The sequence below is a fragment of the Lissotriton helveticus genome, chromosome 8 (assembly GCF_964261635.1).
Source record: "Lissotriton helveticus chromosome 8, aLisHel1.1, whole genome shotgun sequence".
Classification (NCBI taxonomy): domain Eukaryota; kingdom Metazoa; phylum Chordata; class Amphibia; order Caudata; family Salamandridae; genus Lissotriton; species Lissotriton helveticus.
Window position 1 is genome coordinate 1,376,203,850 of NC_136069.1, and position 23,137 is coordinate 1,376,226,986.

At 43.4% G+C, this 23,137-nt stretch overlaps 1 protein-coding gene across 1 annotated transcript in view; it reads left to right on the forward strand.

Annotated features, from left to right (window-relative positions):
• GBE1 (1,4-alpha-glucan branching enzyme 1) overlaps window positions 1–23,137 on the forward strand; it is a 686,238-nt gene that overhangs the window by 311,450 nt on the left and 351,651 nt on the right. Inside the window, exon 5 of the mRNA XM_078658343.1 lies at window positions 6,554–6,689. Coding sequence (XP_078514469.1) covers window positions 6,554–6,689 — 136 coding nt within the window. The remainder of the gene's footprint in view (window positions 1–6,553; window positions 6,690–23,137) is intronic.

The window sequence follows — 23,137 nt, forward strand, 5'->3', positions numbered from 1 at the left end:
CCAGTGTATTCGTTTCTGCTTGATTGTTCCTAATTGGCCTTCCAGGGAATACACCGGTTGCAATGTGTCTGAAAGAAAATTGAGTTTCAGATGTTGCATGCTGTGATCGCTCATTGTTGTGTATTCGATATAAAAAGTGAGTACTGAAGGAATCAATGGCAGACTTATTATCATAAAGTCCAATGTGGATTGACTATAAGGACCATAGAATGTTTTCTTTGGTGGGTTGTCTTTCTCTGTTCTGCCATTCAGTACTCGCATACCTAGGTATTCTAGGTCAGTTACTAAGTGAGTGGCTAGGCTGTCCTTTCGGCTCTTTGTTGCACCTTTTGCCTGCTGGGGGACGTTCCACTGTATGTTGTCTGAGGTTAGTATCTCGTCTTCCTCTGGTGTATAAATGAGATTGGAGTTAAAATCTCCCGTTAGAATGATGTTCCAAGTTGGTTCAGAGCTCCGAAATGTTAGTATTTCCTTGCATAATAAGTTGTATTTTGTCTTTTTTACCTGATGATTCGGTTGGGTGTAATAATTGCTTAATATTGTCGTTGTGTGACCGTACTTTTTTTGGCCTGACAATTTGATTAACTGTAAACTTGGATCTGACGATTGGAGTTGTTCTGTCTTAATTTTAAGAGCAGTAGACACATATCCCATTAGGCCCCCGATTGCTCTTCCGTAGGTTTTAATTTTTTTAGCTGGCACCGTGTAGTGGATGTAGCCCGCCAATGCAGTTTCTTCCTGCAGCCATGTCTCTTGCAGGGCTATTATGTCGGCGTTGTCCCATTCGTCCAAGGCGAGACCGTCGTCCAGCAGTCTTTTTGCGCCCGCTATGTTCCATGAAATGATATGTATATTATTATGTACTACTTTATTTCTTTCTAGGCCGATCGGTCAGTTAGGTCGTTTATTGTTTAGTATGTTGGGAAGCCAATTCCAGGAATCAGTTCGGGTTAACTGTTCCCCCGCTGTAACTGCGTTCGCCTCTTTGCATGTAGGTTCTGCCTCATTTCTGCCTTTGGCGTTATGTAATGTAGAATAGACTGTTTTTTTCGGGGCTTCTTGTAAGTTGCGTGCCACTATTTGTCTGTAGAGGAAGCGGGTATCTTTGGACAGTTGGCTGTGATAATTGAATGCCCCATGCTTGGAAAATCTCCGTTTGCCCTAGAATAGCTTAGGCTATTGCAGCGGAGGTCCATGTTGTCCTTGTTTGTTCATGCGTTGTTGAATTAGTGCTACTTAGAAATCCAACCCGGTATAAGTCGGACGATTTGATGTCGCTTAGTTCCTCAATTTCTTTTGTCAATTTTAGGATATTATTCCTGTTTAGGATATCGTGTCTGCCTTTGGTCACATACTCAGGGGTAAAGATAATTTGGCAGCCGACGTCAGCATTCATCGTGTCTAATATTGGTTTTATTGTTGCCTCTTTGCTTAGACGTGACGTTTGGAGCTGATTGTGCTGGATATCGGGTGATAAATTGATGGTATCTGATTTCTGGTTTGTCGCTGCCTCATCTCTTGGTCGTGGCGTTTCGTTGTTGGTGACAACGAAGCTCAGCTTTGTCTGAGTCTACTTGCGCAGGCTGTCTGATGTTGAAGTGTGGGGGCTTAGCCCGAGGTGTTGGATGGTGCCATGCAATTCGTCTCGGTGTGCTATATCTGTGTTAGCTTTGAGGCAGTGTTTTTCGGCTTCACTCTCTCTCTCCTGCTGTAGTTGGTTGCTAGTGCATACTTGGACAACTTTATTTCCATCGTGAAGTGCTCGTGGTTGAGCATTTTGAGGGTTTAATGATGTTGTTGTGTTGGGCGAGTGCTTTCGCCAAGCCGATTTTATTAAGTCCATAAGTGGCATCGGATCATTGAATGACCTCCTGTTTAGTACAGTTTTTGACTGCTCGTTGTGTACTTGAACAATAGTTTTGTTGTTTTCAGTTGCCGGGGATATTTTGTGTTCCGGCCTTTTTGTAGTTAGACTGGTCTGTTTTGCGGCGGGATTTTGCTCGAATATTTGCGTCAACTGGGGGTTTTGCTGAGATTCCAGTGAGCTTTGAGGATTGGGTTTCGCGTTTAGCGAGGTTGTGTATATACGTTGTCCGTTGGCTCCTGCTTCAGCATCCTTGGTGGTGTCCGTTGTGCCTGTCTCTGGTGTGTTTTGTATATGGTGATTTGAAAATATAGGATAGACACTATGGCGTCGGTGCGCGTCATCTTCCATTTTTTTGTTTCTTGCTTTCCTTTCTTTTTTCTTTTCTTTTCGTTAAATTTTGAGTAGTTTGCTTGGCAGTGGTAGATTCTGTCGCTGGTTTTTCGGGTGTTTAATTACTGATTATATTGAACTCGTGCCGTGATGTCTGTAATTCAGGTGTTTTTTCTTCTCGAGATCTGCTGCTGCCAGGTTGTTGATCTTCAAGTTTGACGCTATTTAGGCTTTCGGTCACTCTCTCGCGGCTTATTGCTTGTTTGTTTAGACTAATCTGGTCTAGGACCGTTGGTAGGGTGCTCAATTTATCCAGAATTGGGCCACAAGGGCAAATTTGATGCTGTTCGGTCGAGGTGGCTTGCGCTCTTTTAATTAAGTTGTTAAGGCTATCCAGTTTTGTATTTATTCCTGCTATGTAGGATGCAATTATGTTCATCAAGTCTATTTGAATGTCCAACTTGTCGGATTGCATTGTTAACGTCGCCGTAGCTGTTTTTAGTGCTTGCAGGAAAGGTGCCACGAGGATCAGAGACTCGTCATCTGTAGGTGAATTTGTTTTGTTGTCGTGTCTTAGCGAGTTAAGTCCCTTCTCGTTATTGAGTGGAGCTTGTTGCCCAGCGGGGGCCTTTGAACCGGGTACTGGATTGTTGTTCGGGACGTGTGGGTATGGAGCCTCGTCTGACTGGAGCTTTTCAGGCTCTACATTTCCTATTTCCTGGTTCAACGGATCGTGGGGGCCTTTTTCGGCTGATAGCTCTCTCTTTAATTTTATGAAGTAGTTGGCTGGTGGTGGGCCATTGTTGTGACGGATTATTCGGACTTGGGTTGTCAACAGAGTGAATTAATGCAGGTATAGTTACACTTATTCGTCCGTTTGGGGGATTTTCATTATGATCACTGCTTATTAGGTGATCTAGACTTTTATTAACAGGACCATCTTCTGTGAGTTGAGCAGCTACTTTTACCGGCGAGATTGAGTGTGTACGTGCTTCTTTTGTTAACTGGTAGCTGTCTTCTGATTCTATCTCTGGATCCAGTGGGGTTTGTAGGCCCGCTAAGTCGGTCGTGGAAGAAAACAGTGCCTCGCCTGGGTCTTTCAGGACGTTGAATCGTAGGTCCTTTAAGGAGTTCTTATTCGCTATTGATTTCTCGAAGAGAGTTTGCAATTGATGATCTTAAAGGGTTTTTCAGGGTGCTGTTGGCCTTATTTGCAGATGATTAATCAAGTCTTCTCCGTTTGGCTGAGGTCTTCCGTGCTGTCGTTTTCTCGCTAGGTGCTTTTCTTATTTTGCTTTTGCCGGACCTCATTTTTTTTTTTTTTGGGGCTCGAGTTACTGCAAGTCGCGTCCCAGTGGACCAGGTCTCTGCGACTAGGTTGCTGTTCCTCACGCTCTGGTATTGCCTGTTTTTTTCTTTTTTTTAAAGGATAAGAGAACCGCCTAGTGTTGTGGTCTTGCTGGCTTTGGGTTACAGCAGCGTTGTTGTCTCAGCGCGGATCGCCGCGCTCACGCTGTCATGTAACCTATGTAGTGCTTAACCTCCTCCCGCACGATGCTGATGCACGATGCTGTGCGCTTGCTGCCTCGGTGTTGCCTGTGTGGCGTTGGTTCCTCAGTGTGGATCAGATCTTTGCGATCACGCTCGCATACAACCTACACAACCGGCCGTCGATGTTCCTGTCTTGTTTCGGATTGTCTGGGCCTTTGCCCACCGGCTGTCCGGATGTAGGATTTGTTCCGAGGATCTAGATTGCGCTGGGAGGCTGTGCCCCTTAGTGACGGCCCCCGCAGTTTTGCTTTACTTGCGCTTACCCTCTCACTCACCCTCTCACTCGCGCTCTCGCTCCCAAGCTCGTCTGCCCCATGGAGGGACAGCTGCCGTCTGGGAGAGGGCGGGGGCGGTGTCAGAGGAAGGTGCGTGGTGCGTGGTGATGTGGTGATGTGGCTTCTCTTGCCTAATTTTATAGCTAGTATATAGGGTCGCTTAGTCCGGAACCGGGTAATAAACGGTAATAAGCGGTAATAAACGGTGCCTTTAACTTGGAGGTAGGCCACTGCCTTTCTAGCAAGTCAGCCTTGGTCAGGTTGGTATCCGCTTGTTACTTCACTGCGCTTTTGTTACTGTAGTTGACTGTTAATTGTTGGTTTTCCTGATTGACAACCAAAGTACGGTGGATCCACCAAGGCGCGGTGAGACAAGCTTTGTCAATCTAAGCTACGCTGGTCTACGCTTATCACGACCAGCTTGGGTGCCTCCGCTTAGGCTGTCCTTCGATCTTTAGCCTCCGGCCTCAGTCGGCAGTTAATGACTGTTTATTGTCTAGCTGTCGCTCCGTCCCCCCTGTCCGTTTTTCCGCTGTCTTTTGATGCCTTGACCTCCTCTCCTCCCCCTCGTCACGCTCCTAGGGGGTGCTTAGAGGGGGCCGCTACCGAAGGATTGAATTGGATGGATGGATGGCTTAGAGTCTTGTCAGCAATATCAGCAATATCTGTTAGTCTTTGGGCGTGTTTTTTTTTCTATTGAAAACGCAGGGATTCAGTGTAGCAGGGATGAACTACCTCTTGTACTGTACTGTCTGACACGCCTCTGGCCTCAGGGCGTGTTGCCCGCAGAGCAGAGCAGCACTGCTCAGCTGCTCAAGCGCGATCGGGCAGTCCAACCCCCGTACCCTCACTCACTCACCGAATGCTGCGAGCTGGGGGAGGCGTCTTGTCTCGTAGAGGCGATATGCTGTAGTTGGAGCTTTCGGTACGCGGCGCCTGCTTCCTGGGCTGAGTGCGGCTAAAATAGGGGCAATCTCTACCGCCGGCCAGCCAGCGGATGTACCGATCAGCCGGCCTTGCGGTCCCGGCGATCCAGGGGGTCAGCGGCCGGGCGCTCCCGTTCACTGTGTCACCTGACCCCCCCCCCCCCCCCCCCCCCTCCGCCTGGCTAGGCTTGGGTACGGGCAGCTCTTTTTCGGTGTTTCTTTTTCCGGTGCTGCACTCCGCGCCGTATCTCAGCTCCGCTCCGCTCACAGCAGTAGCTCTATGCTGCTCGTGAACCGGCTCTATGCTCTGCTCTCCGGCGCCACCTCGTGTCACCTGCCAATGTTCACTCCGAATCCAACTGGACCATGGAGTCATTATAGGCAATGTGTAAAGTAGTTTTGCAGTACTAAAACAGTAATAAAGTCTCAACAAAAATCCCAAACCAATTAAGAAAACTAGAGAATATCTTCGTAAATAAAGTGACACTGGCATAACACAAGTCAATTAAAGGGAACTGCAGAGATGTAATTTTGAAGTTTTAAATAAAATTAGATCCAAAAATCTTAAACGGCAGCCAGTGTGTTTAGACTTCGGTAAGGCTCTTTACTTTGGAATTCCAGCACACCCGTCTCCACTGCTCCGGATTGTGCAAAACTCAGCAGCTTGTCTCATACTGAGTGTTCCTTCACATGCTTCAGTCACATCTCACCTCCAGGATCTGCACTGGATCCATATTTATAAATGCTCAAGCTTCAAAGCCCTCTGCGTTCCTCATTGTGCTCTTTCTAAAGTAGGTCACACCTGCCTTACGTCTTTATTGCCCATCACTTCTCTCCTTCTCTTTGCCTCTCATCCGGCCAATCTTGTTCCTTGCATCTCTCGCTTGTGAGGCCGTGTTTGTTTATTCTTCTACCTAGAGGCAAAACATTGGAGCACCCGACCTGTCAACATCACAATGATCCTCTGTCATCTCTAGTTCAAAAAGAGGCTTAAAAGATTGCTTTTCCAACATATCTGGCTCCCCTGCTTCAGACACTACAGTTTCAGGACCCTTTGGGGTATTTGCAGTGCTTAAGAACACCTATTAACATGACATGACATGAAGATTACAGGGCACATTTTTGCAGCATGAACTTTGCCCACACATTTACATTAACAGTGGATACACTTTTGCCAGCCATTGGGGGTGTCAAAGAGGTAAAGTAAGCAAGTATTTCTAGCACCTTAGTTTTTTCATCTTTCTAAGATCAATACAATGAATATATTGAAGCTCGTAGTAATAACTCCTTCTATTTTCAGTTCTATAGAGCAATATTTTGCGCTGTCCTGTTCCTATGGAATGTGCGAACCCCATAGTTTTTCAACTGCTTTAAATGGAAATGTATGCATGATTTTAAACTCCGCAATAATTATATATATAATGTGCATATATACGTGTTCTAACCAAACTAAACTAGCTGTTCTCTCCTCTTTGCCTCTTTCGTTTTCAATTTTAGATATGTATACAAACGCTCCCAATAGATTGCAATTATTTTCTCTACATCATAACTTCAGTGTTATTACCAGGTGGGCTTACGATCATTTTCCTGTTATTTGTCAACAGCGCACGCATCCCCATCCAAAGAAACCTAAAAGCGTCCGCATCTATGAGGCTCATGTTGGAATTGCTTCCCATGAAGGAAAAATAGCTACATACAAAAACTTCACGCACAATGTACTACCCAGAATTAGGGATTTGGGTAAGTAACTTCCTATATTGTTGTATATATGAGTAATGGTAATGAGCATTAACATCCAAAAGCTGTACATCGTCTGTGCATAAAAATCAAAACTATATTTGATGTGCTGGCTGAGTAGCAAAATGTCCGTGTCAGCATATTCCTTGATATTTTGAATGAAAACATTTTATGGAACAATTGTATGCAACATCTACAATGTCACTAATGTCCAGTATTCTCCCTCATGGTACCACTGGTACAACTCTGCATTGCCAAGCAGTCCAGACATTGATGTTTGACAAGTTTGTCACAGCGCTTATTTTGGTTGAAATGGTTTAAGTGAATTTTTAATTCAGTTGTTTTCTAACCCTGGGTGTAGTTCACGTAGATGCGCTACACGAAGTACAATTCGCACTACGCACGCTACGCGAACTGCGTAGTGCGTTAAGGAAATGCTGTTCGCAATGATTGCACAGTGCCGGATGCTTGTCCGCACTGTGCAGTCATTGCGAACGGCATCATGCACAGTGCAAGCTGTCGTTTTCTGCTGCTTGAGTAGATTTGTACTCGAGCAGCAGCTTTCTCAACGTGGGCAGGTAGTTTCTCATTGCGAGTGGTCTTGAGCATATGCGGCCACTTGCAATGAGAAACCTGACCTCCCCGTGTTGAGAATCTCGCCAGGAGGTTTCTTTTCCACGCTCTCAACTTGATGTTGCCGATCTCGAATGAGGAAAAAGTCTCGGCAGGATGTTTATTTTGCTCGCTCGCAGTCGCCAACTTGACGTTGAGGACCGCGAGCGAGCAAAACAAAACCTGCTACGCTACCCTACGCGTTTTTGCACTGTGCTACGTGCGATTCGCGTAGCGTGTAGTTGCACAAACTAGGCACACTCCGCGAGCGTAGCGTTACGCCCAGGGTTATTGTTTTCAGACTTTAAGTTCCGGGTCCTTTCGTGAGTAGCTCATACAGTCTAGTATTTTGCTTAGCATTCTGGAGCTTGTGACCCCGTTTGCCTCATTACACAAGGATTTAAAGTCCCAGAATATAGGGCAAGAAACCAGAGCAGGATGAACTACGCAAGCACGGACTTAGGAATCCTGCGCGCGTCATGTACAGATGCCTATATGAGCTGCCAATTCTACTGTCCATCCAGGGTATCAAATTAGCCAAGACAAGTACAGCGGATCTTGAAATCTAAAGTTAATGTGTAATCCTTGCAGTTTAGAGTTAGAAATGTGTACCTGGTTGGAACTATGCACCAGATATTTAAAAAACATACACTGATGTAAGTGATGTTGCAAAATGCTTTGTAGGCGTGCCTCAAGCATAAATCACCAAGTGCTATGTGTGATAGCAGTAAAGTAGTTGGGTGGTAATATGCAATGTTGGTAAGTGGATCACAATCTAGTCACAGGATAAACCTGTTAATTGCTGGTTCATTGGCTCATTCATGAGGTGATATGTAACCATAAAACCAAACAACATGGATAAGAAGTAAATAAAAAAATATATGAAACCAATATTACCTAAAAAATACTTTAGTAAATAAAGTATAGCAAAAATTGTAAGACCAGGATAAAATGATTTTCCTAAAATCAGGGAGTTGGTAGTGCATAAAAATAAATCACGTGAAAACTAGTTCTGTTAAAATGTTCATCCATACATTTCTCAGTAGAGGTGTAGCAACTAGACCCTCATGTCTTTTGAAAAATAAGTTACGTTGATCTAGTGCACACTGCTCCTGTGGTTGGCACATTAAAGTAGAGTTTTAAAGCAAATTATGAAAAAAGGGTGTGGGAGACAGCTGGTTGTGTCAAAGGAGAGTTGGATATGTGGGTTTCGGCTGATGGGAGAGCGGTGTTGCCGAATGAGTTGGTGAGTCCGATGGCATGACTGATACATGGTCCTGTACATCTGGGAAGAGATGCGATGATGCGTGTGTTCAGGCAAACTTGGTACAATCCTAAATTCAGAACAGCGGCGGAAGCAGTATGTCAGAGGTGTGTTACATGTCAACAAATGAATGTTGGGAAAAGAACACCAGTCACATTGAGTCACATTGGGAGGTCCGGCGGACCTTTCTATAGGATGCTACTGGATTTCATTGAGATGCCGAGATGTAATCGCCTCAGGTATGTCTTGGTGATCGTGTGTGTGTGTTCCAGGTGGGTTGAAGCATACCCAACTCGTAGGTGCGACACACTCACAGTAGCCAAGTATTGTTGAGGGAACTGGTGCCACGTTTCGGGGTTCCGACCTCCTTGGAAACGGACAGAGGAACACATTTTAATAGCGAAATTGTGAAAATGCTCTGCTCTGCACTGATTATTAACCAAAGACTGCATTGTAGTTATCGACCAGAGGCTTCTGGCATAGTGGAGCAAATAAATGGAACCCTCAAGGCCCGCATGGCGAAGGTGTGCTCGTCCACGTCCCTGAAATGGCCAGACGCCTTTCCCGTGGTGCTAATGAGCATGCGTAGTACGCCAGACAGGAGGACAGGTCTCTCACCTCACGAGGTCTTGATGGGGAGGGCTATGAGGCTACCGTCCATTCCTTCAACAGCCTTGATGAATATCACAGATGATCTGATTCTTGATTATTGCAAGGGGCTGTCTGATGTCATCCGTTCTGTGTCCCTTCAGGTGCAGGCTGCTGAAATTTGGTTTCTAGAGACCTTTGTCACGACCTGTGTCCGGGTGACTGGGTCCTGGTGCCGAAACACGTGCTGAAAAGCTGCCTGGATGTGCGCTGGAGAGGACCGTTTCAAGTTATCTTGGTGACGAACACTGCTGTTAAGTGTGGTGGCTTGCCAAACTGGGTCCATGCTTCTCATACCCGACGGGTTCCAGCACCCCTGGAAGAAACAGCTCCTCTCGTAGATGAAAATCCGGACGTGGAAGAAGATCCACAAGAGGGGACAAGTCAAGCTGTGGGGGTGTCTGGAGAAGCTGGTAACTCATCTGATCTAGCTGAAGAAAATCTCGACGACAGTGACACTGAGTCTGCCTCCGAATGGGAAAGTTGCTGTGAAGGTGATTTGAGCGCAGAACAAGCTGAAAGCAGTGATGAGCAGGGTGTGCAAAAGAAGAGCAGAAGAGTGAGAAGCGCAGAAGCTCATTGGCCTGAGAGGCGGAGGAGATTGAACGTGCGACTGACTTCCGGAAGAAATCTTGCCCCTGTATCTGAAGAATCAGACCAAGAAGAGGGAGAGCAAGAGACGGAGCAAAGAGGTCCGAGGCGGTCAAGGAGGGTGAGAGTACCTTGTCGAAGATACGCCACTCCTGAGTGGACCTACCCTCTGACAAATGCCCGGTGTACTGAGATCAGGGAGGGTGAGGTCAGTGGTGGTGACCAGTACAATCCCTAATGTTAAGTTGGAAGTGATGTTGTTGGTACCTGGACTTGAGATCGAAGGCGTACTGACACTTACCATTCCTAATCCCTCTTACCTAAGCAAGATACGAGATTTGATCCTGGATAGACTGATTTTTCCTACATTTGGTCCGGAAATACCATCTTACGAAGCGGTTGTGCTTCGCATGGAACTTTTAGAATACGTGCTAAGTGCAGCTGGAGCAAACATTATCATTGATTACTAAAGACTTTTGTAAATAGCTGCTGAACTAACCTAGAGCCGAGTGGAAGAAGAAAAAATTTAGGGACTTTCCTCAGAGGACGGAGAAGGGTTAGGGTTGTCTGTTGTTGATGCAAGAAAAGAACTAAACAGGGATTTCTGCTCCCAGAGGTGTGGTTCGAGAGACTCAAATAACTAAGAAAGAGACTTTGGATTGGTGCTGAAAACGAACTACTTTGTCCCGAGACCATGGAGGCTGGAAACCCGACTCGCAGAGCTAAGTGTATTGTAGGCACCCTTGTAGGAGGAGTGATACTCCTTATTTTTGTAGTATTTATAGTTTCCTATTTAGCACCACAAGAGCAGGCAGTGAAGGTTGAGGGAACACTTGACACCTACCACTCCTAGCAAGAAAGAGGCCAAAGTAGGAGCAGAGAAAGCTTTGTTAGCAGAAGAAAGTCGTAGGTTACATGCAGAACTGTCTAAAGGCAATTTTGGGCAGAATGCGTATGCAAAGTTGTTGTATGAATACATTGATGCGATGGATGCGAAAGACTGCTATGTGTGTATGCAGCTGCCGGCTTCAGTAGATGAGGGTATTAGATACCATCACCTTCCATTGACATATGGAATTTCATGTAGTTTGCTGCTTAGCATATTTTATGGGCGAAATCATTTTGAGTATTTCTTTTCGAATTATGATGCTGTGCTTTCAGAAGTCCCTGCTTATAAACACTTGGAACAAGTTCGATTATTAGAAGTCAGAGGACAGACTTGGATATTTTTTCATTCCAACTCTAGAGTTAGACACCACATATGCGCACCGACACAATTTGACATGTCTGCTGTCAGAGACAGAAAAAAGATTCATAGAGCAAGTAGAGGACAGGTACAAGAAGCAAAAACAGTTGCGAGATTCAGGGCAAGGTAGAGTAGATTGGATGGATGAGGAGAAGCAGCACAAGTCAAGGGGGAGTTATGGTCCGATAGCTCTAGATGAGGTGCAGAAAGGGAAGTTATGCATTCACAGGCCACAGACGTATTATGAAAATGTGAAAACATACTACATGTGAACACACTTTCACACTAGAATATTACACAAAAGACTTCTTGCAGAGCGTGGTGCAGGTGATTCCTACTGTTTATTTTGTCTGCGGAAGGAATGCGTATGTGAGATTTCCGGAGAAGTGGTATGGGACGTGTTATCTAGCGATTATTTTTCCCAAGATTTACCATACTGAGGATTTTGCTCTCTTAGAGGGAGGACATCAGAAGAGGGTAAAGCGAGGGGAAAGTGCTGGTACAATAGTTGGAGATGTGTTTGGAGCAGTGATACCCATGCTGGGAGTAATTTTGAATGACGTGAAGATACGGCGGTTGGCAACTGTGGTGGATGAACTGTCAATGAGTACAGCTAAGTCCTTAGTTTTGGTTGAGGGTGAGATGTCGATAAGGACAATGGTTTTACAGAACCGTCTTGCTTTAGACGTCCTTCTAGCAAAAGAGGGAGGAGTCTGTAAACTTTTGAAGGTCCAGGAATGTTGCACATATATTCCAGACAATTCTAAGGATCTGGAGAAATATATAAGTAACATTACAGCAATCCATTATGAAATTGAAGATTTGACGCAGGAGAACGTGTGGGAGAAGGTTGGCAAGGGATTTGGAAATGTTGGAAACTGGTTTGCAAATCTGGGAAGGAGTTTCCTTGGGTTTGTACTGAAACCCCTCATCATAGTGGTGGCATGTGTGATTGGATTGTGGGGTTTGGTAAGAGTGTACAAGTGGTATAGGTCAACTAGATTGGAAAGATCGATGAGGTTGCAAGATCAAAGAATGGAGAGACTGCAGTACAGTCAATATCGGAGCTTGAGAGGGTTGGAGATGCTCAAGCGAGGGAAAGGGGCGACAAGCTCAGATTAACTCGGTTCTTACCCTCGGGGATGGTATGATGGTAGTGATGACACAGGTCATCAAAGGGGGGAACTGAGAGAGCGCCCAACAGAAGTGAAAATTGTAGGGGTGCATCATATGTACAAGTAGTTAGCACCCGCATATTTAGAGGATTCATTAATTGTGTTCAAATGCAATGTAGGGTTGAAGATTAATGTAGTTGGTATTAGAAATGCATGGAGGGCCAACGTTAAGAGTTTGAAAATCATGAATGCCGCTTTAATATAGAAATGTCGTTTGATGTGAAGGCTTTCACTAAAATGAGATGTCTTTTAATAGGCTGACATGGTGTATTTAGATCTGCTTTATTAAAATTCATAACTGTACCTTTATACGTGATACAATTGTCTGCGGTAGGAGAATGTATTTTGATTCAAAGATGGAGGCCTAAAGAACGAAAGATATTGGTCATGTTAAGATGTTGGGCCTATAAACGTGCAGAGGCCTAGTTCATGAAATTGTGCAGGCCTGATTGAAAATGTCTTGCTTAGCATTAAATCGTAGAAATTTTTTGTAAAAGCTGCTTTTAGCTAAAGTAAATTGTAACATTAAGAAATTGTGAGCCGATTCGCATGTATTCCCTTGCAGGTGCCAGACCAAGCAGATAGTAGAGTAGAAGGGCCCATTGTGTATGAATGTTAGGATGTTAGGCCCAGACATGGAGGAGTAGCCGAGAAATTCAAGAAAGCAACTTGAAGCGAAGAAGAGTCTGGGACCCAAGGACGTCTCAACGGACAAGGATGGAGAGGTGCCATGATGGAAAATTCTGAAAACCAACACCTTCTAGAGGGGCGTACCTGAGGGCGTGTCGTTCGCATTGTGGGGTTTCGTATTAGGGACAGCACCCCGAGGGTGGAGGCAGAGCAGTTGGTCTTGGAGGCGAGGGGTCGGTTGGTAGGCAGAGAGCTTAGCTATGATTGAGAAGACTCTAGACTAATTGGAGAGAAAGTGAGAACTTCCTTGGAAGTCACCACGGCGGACACCTTTATCAGGTTGGGCTATTGTTGAGTAGGGATGTCACTTAGTTAGTGTAGGGACAGATTAACCTGAAATTTTATCTTTTAAATGCCTACTAAAACTCAGGTTATAGCAATTCTTGTTAGCCTGATGATTCTTGAATTGATTCTTGTATTATTCCTAAGCCGTCTGAGACTTTTCCATAGGATTATGCTTGTATTAGTGCCTGTTTATCTTTTGAACCTCTTGTTGAGGTGCATATACCTGCAGTTGTTTTTGGCTTTGTAATAAATCTTTAAACTTAGTTCGTAGTCTGTGGTCCTTTGGGGGAAACAGTGGAAATCTTTGAATTTGAATTGTAAATTGTGGATGGATTGCCTAAATTCATTCTATGACAGATAAAAAGTTCCAGTCGACCTGTACCGGGATTCTGGAGAATGATTAGTAGACTCCAGAAGCACAGAATCCCGCCTTTCCAAATGTTTGGCAGGTCAAGCGGGTATGGTGTAGCTCCTATTTGGACTAATCATGTCTGGCCTTCTGCCTCCAATTTACAAAAAAGTGCCTTAGCACTGCAAAAACAGTCTGTTTTAGTAACTACATTACGCATGGCTTCCAACACATCAACAGCCCAATTGTATTTAATTTCAAAATATATCCCCTCCAGGACAAATTAATCTATATAACGCTTTCATTCTCTGATAATCTTTATCTGTTCTTTCACAAGATTTCAGAGGAGGAGTTAGCTGCCCTCCTCTTCATTAAAAGCTGACTATTCTGCTACTGAGGCCACAGGTATTCTGCAAAAAGAGAACGAGTTACAGAGCCTTCTCAGGCATCGCCCGAAGATATGGAACTCTCTGCCATTGGATGTTCGCAGAATCTCATCTTCCTCTTTCAAAAAAGAAGTGAAAACAATACTGATGAAAAAGTTACTGCCCTAAGTGCCTTTAGGTTCTATTGTTTACTCACCTGCCCACTATCCCGATGCCCTGATTGACCACTACATTGATGTGCAACCATGAACTCCAGCGTTACCTTGCCACACTCCTATATGTAACAAATGTCTTTTATTACAATTGTATCATACCTACCCTATAATGTGAAGTGCTCTGATACTCTTTTGGATCTTGTTTTTCGCTATATACAACTTTATCAATAAATAAAAATAAATTCTGATGTCTGCTAGGTCAAGGTTCTGTAATCCATACATTTTGTTATTAATGTTTCCGAATCTTAATGATTCTTTTCATCTAGCATTGTACAACAAGGGTGGAAAGGTGGGTGCTGTCAAGATGCTATTGCAAACGTCAGACCTCGATCGTGTGGCTTAAGCCTATTGCAGGCCTATCCCTACTTCTGGCAGTAGTTAAGATTGCTGAAAAGCATTTTGCTCATTAGCTTTCCAAACATTTAAACGTACGTCTTTTGATACAAGTCAAACTGGGTTTAGACACATATTGTTGAGTGAACCTACACTAATCGCAGCTTTGAATGACTTTAGACTGAATTTGGATGAAAATATGTGAAACTATAATTTGTTTAGAAAAGCACTCAAAACTCACCTTTCTTGCTGAATCCTCTGGTATGCAGTGATCATTGTTAGCTACATGATCCCTTTGTCAACAGTGTACACTTTACAAGCACCCTTTCAATCATTTGGAATACAAATGAATAGTAAAGCATTTTATGGAAAAGTGACTGACGTAAATCTGTGGAAGATGTGTTGGATACTTTTGCTACTTGAGCCTAGTTACATTGACTGAAATGATGTTGCCTGAGATGTCCAGGACCCAGCTTTCAAACCCTGCATCTCTACAGCAAAATACTGTTGACTTTCAAAGACTAATGTAGTCCTATTTAACAGGCTGGGTGTGACCTCCTAGACCCATCATGAGAAGATATGCCTTTTGTGTGGCATCTCTGGAATTGTTTAGATTTTATTGGACTGCAATTATTGACTTACTTTGAATCTGTGCTCTAGGACATGGCTAATCGTACCAGTGCGTGTATCCTGACACCGTAGTATGGTAAAAGATTTGGAAATCGCAGTAGATGTGTTCGGCGTTTAAGGCTACAGTACAACAGCACAAGAAGTGCAACAGTCGAATACAAATTAGTTAACCTGGGCTGCAGTGTGTACATTCATACAATCCTGATGAGCCATAAACTACAGAGTAAAGCTACTCTGGCATCGTTCCAAAAGATAGTTGTTTGCATGTTTAAAAATCTACTTCTGACATCGGCTTGGTTTCCTATAAGTAGTGCCTTGAACTCTACGAGATCTGGGTACATAATGTGCAATTGGGAGACAGTGATAATTTAGATTAGTGTGTCTTTGCAGTGACTATTTACAGAAGCTCTTTTTTCTCAAACAAAGGAAAAAGCTTTTCCTATGTCAAAAGTCTATTTAGGAATAAAATTCCCAGTTATCGTAAATTTAGATACGACATCTCAAATAAGTAGAACAGACTTATATTCAATAAGCTGAAAATATGATTTCTCTTTCTGAAAGGACTGCACAGTAGTTAAGCCAGTACTTGCCAGGGCCCCTTTCTCCACTTGCAGTGATTGTTTAAGGTGTGAAAATAATTCCCTGGAGAAAGAAATGGGATTGGCTTGCTGACGGTAAGGTAGAGCTGGGTTAGAGGCCTGCACTCAAAGGTTATAGGATTAACATTTTAATCCAATACAAAAAAAATCCTCAACGGTTGGGACAGTTCCACTGCCCTTTGGGCCCTCTCTTGAACCCAAGATATGTTGCCCTGTGAAAGTGTTTGAACATTTGCTCGTTTTCAAGGTCAGTGGGCAGAAATAATTAGTCTGATCTTGTTAACATTTATAGACCACTTTTGGGAAACTAAAAACTAAGGGACATTGTTCAGTTTCATGGATCTAGAAGAGGGGTGTGGTATGTAGGGGCTGAAACGTTTGAAGACGTGACTGTGTTAGCACTGTTGCTTTTTAGAGATGGCGGCTCAGATTAGAGAATGCTGTGGTGTTCCGACTGGACTAGGGCAGCAGACGATGTTCTACAAAGTCTAACAATAGAAACTATTTTGTGCAAGATCAAGTTACTTGTCAAAGTAAATGTTAATCAAATTGAAGAGGCTGGGAGTATAGGCATTTAAATTAAATCATACATGTTAAATGCCTCAGAGTTTTGGGAGTAGCCACTGTGTGTTAACGTTTGCTGTGACCAATGGTTTTTACAGCTTTTCATAGCCGCTCAAACCTATTGCAATGGTTGGCAAAAACATTTTCGAGCTTTCTCATGAACATGTCCCTTATTTTGTTTAACTGTACTATTTTTTTTGAGTGTTTATTCTTGCACCACAAACGCCTACCGAAGAGGAGGACTTTTAAGAGGAGGTCATTAAGGTGGTGCATGGTATCTAAATGCTAAACAAAAGTACTATATGGTATCGGACTACGTGCATTTTTCTAGTAATGGCTGAGGAAGCTTATATAGGCAATATGAGCGTCTTGAGCCTTTTTGCTTGTCCCCAGGATATCTGAAAAGAGGCTAACTTAAAACATGGACAAACATGAGATAAGTGTGCGGTCACAGCTCTGCATAATCTCTTCTGGGCTTCGACAGACCGTCATACCAGCTTTCCGTGAACAGTAGCTTTGAGTGCAGCTTGGTAAGAGTCATTAAAAACCATCAAAAAATTTCGGATAAATAAATTAAGCAGAAATCTTCGGAGCAATAGGTTTCCACTTTCAATTACAATTAGCCCTGTTCCAAAGCGTAAAGAGATTCCGTCTTTTCAAATAAACCTGAAGGTTATTCTTTAACTCGCCCCCTCAGATTACTACTCCTGGGATATATATATTTGATGATCTTAAAGTTCGTATAGAAATGTCCTTTCATGTGCTGCGGCGATATCATTGAAATTGTGTGTCCTCGTTTGATTGCCTGTGGAAAAGAATGGGGTGCCTGGGAATAAAGTGTTGCCTTGGTTTTTTAAACACGCTGAGAACGGCGCCAAATGTGTTTAAAGTGTCCCCTTTGAAAAGTTCCTTTGGGGAAAGTGAATGGGAACTGAAATATGTCATGATTGAAGATACACATACAATGTGTGTGAAACGAACATCTACAGAAACCTTTGTTAAGCACGGCTATCTAACATGCAGTCCGCTAGTTGTGCGTTGCTTTCAAGACCTGCTCTGCAAATATTAAAAGTGCAACTGAAGTTCAGGACATGCAGATTTGCAAACTTAATATTCTGCAGTCAGTTTGAGCCTATATTTGCATATCACTTGATGCTTATTAGACTAGATAAATGCAGTGAATCTAGTCATATGTAGATGACTTCAGAAACTGACCTTCCAATAGCTATTGGGAATGTCAGACTCCAGCACAACGATCAACACTGTCTAACTTGCTGAAAGGGTATTCCTATTCTCAGAAGTGGCATTTTTTGTTGTGAATGCTTTTTAAAAGCGTATAAAAATCTACTGATTCTCGAAAGGTGTTTGAGAACTACAAGTAGAAAAGTGTTATTTTTACAACAGGATGGATTAGGGAGTGTGACATTTATTAGACTTATGGGCCCATGCATCAACATAAGAAATTGCGTTTCCTTAATAGTGATGGTTAAGGAATAGCTATTTAGGAATCACAATTCCTTATGCATGTAGGAATAGCGAAATAAATAGGGATTCCTACACATTCCTTATTGCGATTCACTAATAGGGAATGCCTTCCCATTCATTCCTACGGGCCTAGAGACCCATAGGAATGAATGGGAAACCATTCGCAATTTTTGATTAGCAAAAAGGCAATCACAAATTGCACATGCAATTTCAGGGGTGCTAGGAGGCCAGAAGGCCACCATGATGCACCCCTAAAATTGTCATGTGTGCACACACATATTCCCCAAGGGCATGTGTGCATGCCACATGGCACCTAGAAAAATGCATTTTTTTGCATTTTTCTAAGGCATTGCAAATTATCATCAACTTGAAGTTGATGGTAATTTACGATTCCTTAATGCAAAGTCACAATTGCCAAAGTCCTTGTGCTCTGTGTCTAAAATGTAATGGCATTTGGTTTCTCCTTAATTTGCATATTTGATTTACTAGTAAGTCCCTCGTACAGTGCACTACATGTGCCCAGGGCCTGTAAACCAAATGCTCCTAGTGGGTCTGCAGCACTGATTGTGCCACCCACATGAGTAGCTCTCCAAACATGTCTCAGGCCTGCCATTGCAGAGCCCGTCTCTGCAGTTTTTGACTGCCATGCCGACCTGGCAAGTACACCTACTTGCCGGGCCCAAACCTTCCCTTCTACCACATATAAGGTACCCCTAAAGTAGGCCCAAGGTAGCCCCAGGGGCCTGTGCTGTGTATTTAAAAGGTGGGACATGTGCTTTTAAGTTTTACATTTCCTAGTAGTAAAAAAACTTTCAAATAGCTTGTAAAATGCCCTTTAGCATTTTACGCAGGTATATTCCAATTGAGAGATGATGGAAAATTGGAGATGGGTGTCCCTGGACGTGCAATTTAAAAACACATCTTCTAGTTAGGTTAGTTTTTAAATTACCTGTCTGAAAATGCCACTTTTAGAAAGTTAGATTGGATTCAAGAATAGTGATTGGGCCAATATTGCATCAGCAAGGCTATGCCACTGAAAACTGAACTGAAGTTGCCAATGCTGCCAATCATTTAACACATTCAATTTTAAACTTCGTGGTCACAATAATTATTGCAACCACCATTTATTCATTTTATGTTCTAGAACCTTTCAATCATTTTAGCATCATAAACAGTTGACCAACACATATAGCTAGCATTACATCAAGTCCATCAGTGTTGGTAACCCACAATACGTTTGACAAAAAAACATAGCTGCTACATATACATTTGCATAAACAAAACATTTCATACTTGGTGTAAACAGAAAACACATGTGTCCTGGTTCTGAATGTTATCTTCCAGTAGGAGCTACTACAATTTGTTTCATTCAATTAGCTCCTTCCTGTTGGCGCTCAGACAAGTTTGTATGCAGCCTGGCTATTGACAGGGGCCTATCTTTTTAGTAATTTATTTCCATTCCTTGTTTGCCAGTAATCTCACTCTCCTGCACTTTCTGATCCTAAATACTGTTGACATGTTTCAAACCCAATATTATTTTGAGGGTGCTCCTCATGACTCACAATGGGGTATTCTTAAAGCAAACACATATGAGAATTGTTTTAGTGTTGAGTATTTATATATGTGGGTTTTGTTTACACACTTGACTGTTCTCTTAACAGTTTAACTGTTTAATTCAGTATAGGCTCATGGACCTGTAGCCAGAAATCTCAATTTTCCTTAATGTAAGTTTATTCGAAGGAAATCTACAAAACAAAAACTATTCTGAACTGAAGCATCACCTACCTTGTGTCCCACATTGTCCCCAGTGTTAGCGGCTCAACGACCCTGCACAGTCTCTAGGAATGAATGCATAACTATGCTACAGTGATGGTGCACCTTCTTTGTGCATTGAATCGTCCCAGAGCACCAACTTGCCAATAAGCTGGATAGCAGTAAAGAACCACTACATCACCTCTTCTCCTGATGCCTCACTTTCTCTGCGCACCATCTTTGATTTTGTAGTGCATCCAAGGTACTGTACTCTGGTCCGTATGACTCCTGTAGCCGGCCAGCAATCGATCCATTGCAGTCAGCCTGAACTTGTGGATTTGCCTCAGTCAAGCCCGACCAAATAGCCCAGTTGGAGCTATTGTTTTCTAAACAATATAACTGCATTCAAAATTGAAGGATTCATGACTTGACTTGTGTATACTGGCGTTCTGGTCTTGTTTTACTCGGGTAAATATTGGCTATTTTTGTAAACTGGAATGGAGTACCGTTGTGATGTTTTCACTGTGTTACTGTGTGTGTGCACACATGCTTTACACATAGCCGCTTTAGTTTAGTCTGACTGCTTTGTGCCAAGCTACCCGAGGGTGAGCACAGGTTAACTTAGTGTATACTACACTAACCCTAGTTAGAGTGTGGGTCCCTACTTAGACTGGGTGGAAAGTACTGCCATCTATAGACCCCATTTCAAAAACGTATGTTTTTTCTCAAAAATCCAATACGTATTGTCAACTCACGTGTTACCTTCCCGAACATGTGCATTTTACCTGACCCGAATAGGAAGAACTACTTTAGGATGGATTGCCTTTTAGGTTCTGTTTCATCCCTGCTTTCTTGCTTTGTCACTGTTGTTCCATCTTGGGTTTCCTCAATTGTCTCACTTTAGTGTGTTTCTGTGTCTTGCTTTAAGGCAAAGCCAGATGACTAAAAAGGAGTGCTAGTCCCTAAAAATGAGTGCCGGTTGGCCTCACCTGCAATCACCAGATCATCAAATTGAGCAGGGCCTTCAAAACAACCTAAACATTTACTGGGCTGCTTTTGCTGGCTAATTTTTCATGCATCTTTTAATAAAGCTGGAGGGAACAGCACATCTTACTGAACTCTTCTGTTATAAATGCACCCCTTAGAATAAGGAACTCTAAACAAATATAATGTTGACATAGCTAAGCAGTTGGAAAAAGTGGAGAAACTTCAGTGCTGCATCTTTTCTTCACATATTGAAGAAGCTGTGAAATGATGCAGAAATAGCTTTAGGTTATGACCTGCAAGGAAGTTTGTATTGAAAACTTAGTGTATGCTTTGGGTAGTTGTTTAGTTTGCCTTTCGCAATTATGTGGCTATCTTGGCTCTTTTATGAAGTATAGTGCTGGCATACAACAGTGTGTCAGATATTTAAAGTTATGTCATAGTCCTAGCTTCCCATCAGAGCTGCTGGTGATAGTTATTTTTCATAAATGCGGTATAGCTTATGAAACTTGGGGCATCCTTGAACTGTAATAACACTCTCTGTTTTAGTAGAACATTTTGCGCTATTTAATTCTCTTTTTGAGCTCTTGAGGTTTCCTTATTAGGAAGAGATATCTTTGCACTGTGTGCATACTCTCTACTGCTTGCAAAATAATTTGAGTACTTCGCATTTGTTTTGACTTTTTACCTCATCACAATGCTTAAAAAATGTAAGTTTATTCAGATCACCGAGACAAACATCTTTTTCTCAACTGATGTTAAAAATATAAAACATTTGATTTCCTTAGTATCAACCCAGAGTTGGTACATTGATGAGCTTCTTCCACTGACCCTTTAGCGCGCTATTTGATCCTGATACATACTGGGCTCCAAAGGAATATTAAATGTAGGATCTGTTGGTCTAAGCGTGATAAAAACCTGAAAATTAAAACAAAATAATCCTGCCACTTAAAGTTGACCTCCTTCCACCCCAAACAATCCACCCTGCCACACAGACTTTTTACTCTGACTGTCCCTCACATTTATTCATTTTTACTGTTCTTGAACATTTGCCACTATCACCTTGTTTTAAAGAACAATTTCTGCTCGTGTTTTTTTTCAAATGATTGCCTGTGAATCAATTGTGTCCTCTAAGACCAACTAACTTATATTATGTACTATGCTGCTCTTCTCCCTGTACTGTGCTCAGTCACATTTAAGAAAATGCACTAAGCAAAAACATTTACCCAAGCTGAGGACCATGATCATAAAATCCAGAGTGTACCATCTAGAATGGGCAATGTGGATTTGTTAGAAATGGGTTTTCCTGGTTGACTAGGGTTTGCACCTAAACGAGGCAGAATCCACCACTCTAGTCAGGATAAGGGGATTACACGTCTAAAATGACCCCTGCTCCCCCCCTTGGCACTATCAGTCAGGCTTATCTCAGAGGCAATGTGTAAATCATTTGCCTATAACGCACAATAATACAGTGAAAACACTATAAAAGGACACTACACCAGTTTTAGAAAAATATCCAATATTTATCTGTGTAAAACTAGACCAGAACGATAAAAATACAACACACAGTAATCCACAATACTAATAAAGCATAAATAGACTTTATATACAGTTCCTTGAATTTGATATCTCTTTCCGGGGCTATCAGTGTCGTGAGCAAACAAATCCAAACAGTTCTGGCTTACTGGGGCTTAACAGCCGGCTACAGTGTTGGGAAGACCAGCAGAACCGTACATTTAAAAATGCCGGGCATCAGTGACCGCTCGTTCAGCTCTGAAAAACCGGAGGTCGATGCAGGAGTCGTTGGGCCCTTGAAGTCACACACGTTGCAGGTCGAACTCCATGAGTTTGACGTCTGGAGTGCTGGTGTCGGCAGATGTTGGGGCTGCGGTGTGAAGTGCAGCGTGCGGTGCTCTCAGGTCACGGTGAAGGCAGTGGCTCGGTGGCGTTCGTCCAGCGGCATCTGAGAGACCTGGGCTGTGGTGTGAAGTGATGCGGTGCTCATCGCGGTGCTGGCAGGTCATGGTGCGAGACAGGGCAAAGCGTCACGCAGGGCCCACAGTTTGCAGTGAAGGTAGCGGCTTCAGTTGACTATCTGGATTCGATGGCGCTGGTGTCTGTGGACCAAGGCTGCAGTGTGGGATGGAGTGGTGCTTCAAGTAACCTACGAGTGGTGCCCTCGAACCACGTGCAAGCAGCAGCGTTGATGTCAGGTTGGAGCGGCGGTGAGACCAGGGCTGTGGTTTGAAGTGGGATGGTGCTCCGTGTTCTCCACGAGCAGTGTCCACAGGTCATGGTTCAGGCAGCGGCATCGGTTAGACCAGGGTTGCAGTGCGTAGTGCGGCGGTGCCCTCTATGGTGTCTCCGGGTCACAGAGCCCGCAGCGGCGTCATTGATGGCTTCAGGTTACCTTTTTCCTCTGTGGCAGCTGAAACATCCAGTTCCAGAAGCTGGTACCCAGAAGATGATAAAATCCTTGATTTCACTGAGACTTCCAACAGGAGGCAAGTTCTACATCAAACCCTTGGAGATGCTCTAAATGCAGAAAGAATAGTCCAGTCCTTTCCCTACCCAAGAAAGAAGCAGCAACTGCAGGCCAACCCAATAAAACACACAACATAGTGGCAGTAGTCCTCCTGGCAG